General features: G+C 38.5%; 1 protein-coding gene across 4 annotated transcripts in view; it reads right to left on the bottom strand.

The window, feature by feature from the left end:
* Positions 1 to 288: 288 nt before the first annotated feature.
* LOC146000394 (colorectal mutant cancer protein) overlaps positions 289 to 8,814 on the bottom strand; it is a 247,271-nt gene continuing 238,745 nt past the window's right edge. For all 4 annotated transcript variants that reach the window (XM_083137984.1, XM_083138000.1, XM_083137992.1 and 1 more), the window contains 2 exons: positions 4,110 to 4,212; positions 289 to 955 (listed from right to left, as the gene is read on the bottom strand). In XM_083137984.1, coding sequence (XP_082994110.1) covers positions 851 to 955; positions 4,110 to 4,212 — 208 coding nt within the window. In that variant the 3' untranslated portion in view covers positions 289 to 850. The remainder of the gene's footprint in view (positions 956 to 4,109; positions 4,213 to 8,814) is intronic.

Here is an 8,814-nt window from a genome sequence, read left to right as displayed (position 1 = left end):
TTTGCAGTCTTAACCAAAAATGTTCAATAATAGAATTTGTAGTTTCATTTACAAATAAAGTTTCCATGAAAGAGTTTAGCTTTATAATTCTTTTCCGGTCTTTGATAATTTTCTCATACATCTTTTTCTTTCCTCCTACTGTATTCAATATGATAATTTGTTCTTGATTTCCAGGTCTGAAGAAAAATTGTGATCAATTTGAAGTTTGGATGACTGAATAAAGCTATATATTGCAACTACTATTTCAGTTTGCTATATATTGCAACTACTATTTCAGTTAATGCTATGATAAAATTTTAATAAGTTTGTTGTGCTACTGCCAATGGACCAGCATTGGTTGTATTTGATTTTATTCACACAATATAGGCAGACAGATTTAGAGGTAAATAAGTAATGTCACTGCAACTCTACCAATCATTAACAGGAATGCGACTCTATCTTGTGTGTTCTATTGTACATTGTGCACGTAATGAAAAACCTCAGGTACAGGAAAGGGTTATTGAGATCTGAGCACTGTTAATATAACTTGTACTTAACTATAGGAAATCTAAAAAACCATTATTCTCTCTGGTTACTTAAGCCTAAACCCCTAAACTGTCAGCAGCAATTAATAAAGAAACATATTCCAGTCAAATAAATTAAATCTAGGAAGAATTGGGAAGACTACGTTACGAAATCTGCAGGTACATGTAACATAGCTGGTCACAAATATAACCTGTCTCTACCTGAAATTATGAGTACCCTATTAAATTGACAGTCCTATTGTGAGTTCTGGTTCTTCACCACCTAATTCTAAATTATCACGATAAAGACTAGGGTGAGTCACAGTGGCAGTTTCGATAACCTCGTGTCACAATGAAGTTTCACTGGCTCCAGAGCTATGTCCTGGCTGGTTGGTTTTGCTGATGGCTATTTCGTCTTCCAGTACAGTTATCCTCTGTTTCAGAGTGCGGACCTAGAAGCAACAAGACAACTCTTACAGAAAGAACAGGCTTGGCTATGGGTAAAGATATTCCCTGCATTGCACTGTGCCACAAATGCACATTCATACTGGAGGTGGTGTGATCAGCACCATGTTCTGAGTGCCGATTTATTAGAGGCTGAATTCCCATCCGATCACCCATCCCCAGAATTGACCTGGGTCTCCCACATGGCAGTGGGACCAACTGCTCTACTGTAGCTTCCGTTGAACTACATATCACCAGCTGTATACTGTTTTGTCATTTCTTCACTATTCGTCGGACATGAATTGATGACATTATTGTGTGTTAATGCGTAACGTTCCAAAGAGACGTATATGGATGTCAAGTAGTGTGAATTATCAACATTAATAAAATATTTGCACAAATAGTGCAGTGTATTAAAAATCCATGTTCCAACTTCAATCAGCTCTTCTGAAGAGTTAGTGTAGATGGACATACGACAAACAGTATTGAGCTGGCAATATGGAAGTTTTAACTTCAGCATACTTTTTTATCCATATCTATTATTTACACTAGTGTGTAAAATTAAAGCAACACATGCATACATACAGGAAACACACACGAACATTGATCTTTTGCATATAATTAGCATGTACCTCAAACCAGAACAAGAGAAACACCACTTACACCACTTTTACCCACAGGACTTTGGGAGGGGGGGGGGAGGCGGGGGGACACTTTTGTGTGGCACACATTGAGTTAATGGTACAAACAAAAAACTAAAACCAGTTACGTCCATTCAACATGGTGTGTGACCACCTCTGGCAGCAATACAAGCCTGACTACAACTTTGTATGCTACAAATCAGGACACCAATGCCATATTGTGGCAATAACACCCATTCTTGTGGAGCATTGCGTAATTCCTGGAGAGTGATTGGTGGATGCTGGTATGATGCAATGCATTGTCCTAGAGAATCCCAAACATGTTCTATTGGATTTAAGTTGGGTGAGCGAGTAGGCCACTCTATGCGCACAATATCTTCAACACCTTCCAAGAAGTCATCCACCAGCCCTGTTCTATGAGGACGAGCATTTTCACCCATGAAGAGAAACTCTTGACCAACAGCACCTCGAAACAACCAAACATACGATGCCAAGATCTCATCTCGGAACCTGATAGCAGTTATACCTTGCCGTTTGTGACGTACCATCTCATGCAGAGCTGTTTTTCCGGTTGCCATACCAGCCCACACCATGATGGAGCCTCCTTCATATTGGTTTCTTTTCCACAATATTCTCTGATCGAAATAGTGTTCCTGGTTCTATCCAGATGCGAATTCTTTGTGAATCGGAGTGGAGACCGAATCTTGACTCATCACTGAGGAGAAAATTGGCTCACTGTTCATCCGTCCAGTTGACATGCTGATGGCACCACTCCAGACGTCTTCTTTTCTGGAGTCGTGTCAAAGGAACACAGACAGCTGGTCGTCTGGAATACAGTCTTATTAGTTCAAATCTCCTGTTCACAGTGAATCTGGATACAACAGATCCAGCGGTTGCTGCAAGGTCACATACACCCGCTGTGCAGTACTACGGGGGCATCGTCTTGCTCTGAGGACCATGTAATGGTCCTCTCTCACTGTTGTCACTCATGGTCGTCCTTGCCCAGGTCGTAGGGTTACATTTTCAGTCTCAACAATTTGCTGCCACATTTGAGACACAACAGACTGATGCACATTGAGCCATCTGGTCACATCACCTTGCGACTACCCTACCTCCATTCGACCTATCGCTCTCCACCGTAGCGAGTCTTCCAGATGTCTCCTCTGTGTCATAGCGTATTGTATACACATTGCAAGTTGATGCTGGTCTGATATGAGCAGTCACCAGAAGGTACACTTGCCGCTAGGGGTGCTGCAGACATCATCAGATGGTGGTCATACAGTACTGCATGACACGACTGCCATCTTCCGTTTAAAATACACGACAATAATACTCTATACATTTATCAGCAATCTTGGACCATTGCATGGGACATTTCTACCTGCAGGGCGAGGTTTATGTTTGTTGCTTTAATTTTGCACACTATATAATACTCCTTCCTTTTCATAATATGGTATAGACACAGGATGAATGCACTGATTTATTGCGCATGCACATCCGAGTAGTGGTCAGATATGATTGTGTGTGCAGTAGTGAAGCGATTCTTCATCCAGTCAGACGTTCACTGTGCAGAGCATACTACAAGCCATGCAAAGGAAACATACGGAGCCGAGTATGGACGTCAGTCAAGTGGGCACCCGTTCTGGCATTCCAGGACAAGGAAACACACCAGTAACCAAGGCAAATGTGAGTAGAAAACCAAAGAAAAACAATTAACAGCCGAATGTCCTAGTGCCATTCTACAATTCCTACTCCAATTCAAGGAAAATGGAATAAATAATGTCGAATAAAATGCATTCTTATGAGTATGAAATTGTAAACCACTTTGTAGCCTATACCTAACATACAGCCTAAACCTCTAATGCTTTACAATGTAACATATCTATACCATATTGTGGAACAAGATTAAAATTTCACATATCTATACCATATTGTGGAACAACATAAAAGGCCTGGTATGTAACGAGGCACTGCAATGGGGTTTGCTTTTTAAAAAAAGGAACTGCGATATGTATTCAGATTTGCCTTATAAATTCGTGTACATGAATTATACCTCAATTGGCCACTACCAAAAACCAATATTCCACTAATCTGATGTAAAATTTCAAATTTTTGAAGAACCTGAATGGTTCACATGCCTCTTTCGCACCAATGCCAAAACTACAAATGTGCCAAATCTTATTGAGATAAAAGCATTGTAATATTGAAGATCCTGGAAAAAAACAGGTTTTACATATGAATAAATGTTGTCATCAGTAAAATATGTACCTACTTATTTATTAGATCATAAAAATTAACATAGGAAACTATCAAGAAAAAGTAATCAGAAGCTGCACTGACTGAAAACGTCAAAATTTGCACATTTGTGGTTCTGGCATTGGTGCGACGATATGGAACCCCCCCCCCCAAAAAAAATGCATTCTTGCACTTGTGGGAGGAATTATAATTCCCCTATGTTCATGTACTTGGATTCGAGGTGTAACAGAACAATCAATACTTTTTAAAGCTCATACTAAATTACCTGTGATGAATGCCTCTCTACCATTGTTAGCATCTGTTGCTCTAATTTTTTCAGTCTCGATTGATATTTCTTCTTAGATTTTTCCAGTGTTTGTACCAAGGCACTGTTAGAAGGAATGAGAAATGGTTTAGTTTCTTAACAGAACACCACAGTTACAATAACATTTTAGTATAAAGTTTCTAATGAACAGACAGGGCATGATGACTCATTTAAAGTGGGATCTGATTCACTAAATTAAACACAGGGTCACTAGATTACAAGGTAACACTAACAAGTTACTGCAAATACAGGTTTCAAAACAAGCAAGTATCCACACAAATATATTGTGACAAAATGCAATTCCATAGAGTTATCCTTAAAAATAAGAAAATATCAACATGGAGATTATGAATCTATAGCTTCCGAATTGCCTGAAACTGTACCCTTCTGTTAAGATGTGCTCAAATCAAATACTTCTGCTATAAGGTAATTAGAAATTTGAACTTTAATAAAGTAAAATGATGAAAGGATCATGAAAACATATTTCATTTTCGAGTATCTGGGTTTTCGCGTATGTGGGTTGAGCAGGTGTGTTTTGCTCTTTGGTCCATCAACACACATTTCTTTACACCAATACTTTTGATGCAACACAGTGTCAGAATTGTATTACTTGCATTTCTTCCGCAATTGCAATTAATTGCATACCTCCAATACTACTAAACTATGAACTGAACTCCACAAAAATAGGAATTGTAGCTTTCCTGGCGACGTGACTCAAACAAGTGTTCTCGGATTACCAGCCAGGTTCAGTTGGTAACCCGAGAACACTTGTTTGAACTCCACAATGCAACATCCTTGAGGGCCCAAGCCTACTGAGCAACCTTTTACTGGGTGACATATGTGGTCAGTCCCATTGCTGCTGTTATCGGACTTCCTACATGAGCCCACTTCTTTTCAGTTTCCCAGTTCTCAAGATGTTGAGTAAACACCAGTTTTTTTTAGGTTCTAACCTAGAATCGAATCCAGGACCATTTGTACTAAAAGCAAGAGTGGCAGCCATTCAGCTGTTGGATCCCAAACCCTCGATTTAACACTATAGGTTAAACATTTTCTACCTGAGCGAGGCCAAGCCCATTGTCTCAACTGGAGACAACCATTGATACAATGATACTTGCTACATTCTATGGCCTAATACTTTACTGAGCAAAGAGAAAGTTTGCGCACTGAACACTCGTTACTTGATGCAGTCCAGATATTCAAATATTACAGTATAACCATACATATTACCTATGTGAAGTTTCGTGTTTCTGCGTTGCACAATCAGGGACGTTGGAACTTATTTTGGAGTTGGGGCACAGGTTTTCAAATCCATCAGTCAGTTTTTACAATATCAAATATATTCTATTGTTATATTTATATATTTATTACACATAATACATACAGAAGTCATTGAATATATGAATATCCACAGTGGCAAAGCCTCATAAGAGATAAGATAATGCCCAGAGGCATTTATTGCAGATTATTTTATTACTCATAATTCCATTAAACGGCGCTTAATGCAAGAAAACTGAAATATATTCCATCCCTGCCCGGTACTAGATCTTCGCATGCAGTGAGGCATTCCTTTAATGATTAGTAACATAATTGAGAATACGCTACTTTTAAAAGCGAACACAGTACACATGCAAACGTATTGAGAAAATCCATGTTTCTGAAAATTTCTTTTGGATGTGTTGCAAAGAAAGTTGCCAGTGTTCTCATTTAGCATTTTAGCATTTTATAAATTGTAGTATAATTTTAACAACAACGTTTCATACTAAAGAAGAATTACATGAATGAAAGAGTTCAAAAGAAATAATTTAATGATAGATTTAGTTTATTTTACTTCACTTTTCTGACATTTTTGGCTAATAGCGAAGGCAGTTGATGAGATTGGGGCAATATGGTATCTTTTATTTTGCAGGCACTATACATTTTTCATATTTTAACATGTAAAACATTTCTGCTTCTAAAAAAAATCACAGCCATAACAACATGAACTCAAACCCCCTTCCCCCATCCCATGCGTCTGGGCTCACCCTTCCAGTGACACCACTGAATATACATTTTGACAAACAAATAGGTTTTCTTAAAATTTCATAATCAACTAAGACAAATGCTCTGATGGTCCTGTTTCAGATTCCTTGTTCAGGGTGGCTACAAACAAGCAGAAATGAAATTCCCTGACTTTTCCAGGTTTTCCAGGACAAAATTTACATTTTTCCCTGACAATTACAAACTAAACTAAATTGATGTTTTTACAAATGGAAATAATAAACTCATACAGATCCACATATGGTTTTGCTAAGTATGAATATTACCTTCTATTAAATTGACTTAATTTCTCTATTCTCTATGACTTGAATTCAAACTGCAAAATAGTGAATTTGGAAAATTATTACAATTCACAAGCTAAGGAAGGATTATGGAATTTTGTCATATGCAGTAAGTTTAAAATAACATACTTGCTTATTGTAAAGTTACGACTAAATGAGATAAGAGTGACTGATTAAGAAATACTCCTTATACATTCTCGGTATTATATGTTGATATTTCCACTGAGGTTTGGAACCCTCTGCTTGCAAAAACTATGAGTGCGGACTCATTTTTCAATGCATAGAGCTACTTCTCTCTTCTCTGTAAAACAAACAACTTAACTCTTGCATATAAGTGAAACAACTGAATCAAACAAAAGAAAGTGTCATATTTCCTTACATTATCGATGGGATATCAAGGAATTTATAGAATTGCATTGTATAGGTACCTGATTTAGCTAACCAACACATTAAAACAGGAACACACTAATAATAAAAGCTTCTGAAAGTTCATATACGAGGGGCATCCTGGAAAAGCTCCAATGGTACCTGTACGCAGCACTAGTGGTCAGAGAGCGACACACACATACAGGCAGGAAGAAGTGGCATGTAGCTGTAATCTGGTACAGTTGCAATGTAGCCGGTTTAGGACAGTTCTAGGTTAAAGATTGCAGCTCTCATACAGTCTCCCACCGACTGCGATGTAGCCTACATTGCACACTCAGAATTTGGCACAGAGCAATCGTGTGAGTTGTGCAGACCGAACGTCGTGGGTGATAGGATGGTCAGATGATTGTGCAGACAATTCAGGGAAGGCCAATCGAATGTGCACAACCCCATAGAGCTAAGTACACACGGGCCCTTTGCATCACTTCAGGTGAGAGAACTTGGACCACTCCCTGTACAGCCCTGGCCTTGAATGTACCTACTTTCATCTCTTTGTTTAACTGAAGAGGTTTCTGGCAAGGCAAGGATTTGACAGCTACATTGCGGTAGAGATTGTTCCACTCTTTGGTGTCACACACATATACCATGGGCATACAAAATTTAGTGCCATGGTGCGACACATGCCAGAACAACGGTGGTGATTATGCCGAAAATTTTTCCCAAAATTCACATTTTCATTTTAGCGCATTTTCTGGCAAATATCTGAAATTATACCTTCATGGTGTTTTTAAACTACTGTTTCAAATTGTAAGTCACATGGCTTATGCCTCTTCGCGAGAGTTTGATATCTTGAAAGTTATTTTCCATACCCCTTTATTAATTTTAAGGGAAGGATTTTAGATAATGAAATTTTGGTGTGGGGTTAGGTCCCCACACTTTCTTGATCACGGCTGAACGTGGGGATGATGTGATCAGCACCACACTCTTGGCTGCCTTTATCCCTCAAAGTTTCCTCAAGGTACCAGCTTCGTATGATGCTGGGTGGGCGCCGGAGCAGTTTGAATAGGTGGAAAACATCCCGGTTCTCCCCCGCTGGGGATCGAACCCGGGTCTCTCGCATAGTAGTCAGATGCCCTAACGACTGAGCTCCATTATTACTCAATCGAGAAATGCCGATAGAACGCACTTAGCGTGGTAATTCAAAACATATCTCGTGCGACAAATACGAAGATGTGGCTCCCGTGTGACGGTAGATAAGCACTCAATCTCCTGTTATAACCTTGCCACTTTGCTCTGTGATGCAAATGATTTTGATAGAAGTTGAAAAAATCGTGGGAAATATATGATTTAATGTGGCTGTCGGAATCATTTCACGTACGTATAACTCTATAGTTTACTCTTGAGTAAAATGTTGGAAAACTTGAATGTTCTTTGTACACAAACATGGCCTAGAAAAGACAAGGATGTTGGATTTCATGGTTTTAGGACATTTCTTTTAAAAAAAATCGCTAAAAATGCCTACAATTCGCATCTTTTGCCAAATTCGCATTATTTCGATATTTCGAACGGGCGAAAAATGTGTCTAGACATCACTGCACATTCCTAAACATAATTTCGCAGCAATTACCATTTTTAACGGTTTTGGCGTTTGCAAAAAATCAATGTACCTACTAATTGGAAATTACTTTCTGGCCACCCCTCGTATAAATCAGTAGATGGAAAGTGAAAATTTAGCAGGGCTGGCAGAGAAAAGTCAATTCTTGAAGGAAGTGATTTGCTGTTATGATTGAATGATTCGAGTAAATATGATATTAAAATATTTACGTATTTATTATTAGTATTTTATTTCATAATATTGGACATTAACTTCACTCAGTGAGAAATTTAAGACCATCTCTCACGAGATTAAACAGACAGGACAGAGAGTGGCATTAATTTCATTTCAATACTAGTGTTGCAGTAAATTTGATGTTGGGAGCATG

This window comes from Lepisma saccharinum, chromosome 1 (assembly GCF_977018435.1).
Source record: "Lepisma saccharinum chromosome 1, izLepSacc3.1, whole genome shotgun sequence".
NCBI lineage: Eukaryota > Metazoa > Arthropoda > Insecta > Zygentoma > Lepismatidae > Lepisma > Lepisma saccharinum.
The sequence above is the reverse complement of the archived record's forward strand: the minus strand, read 5'-3'. Positions and strand labels throughout refer to the sequence as shown.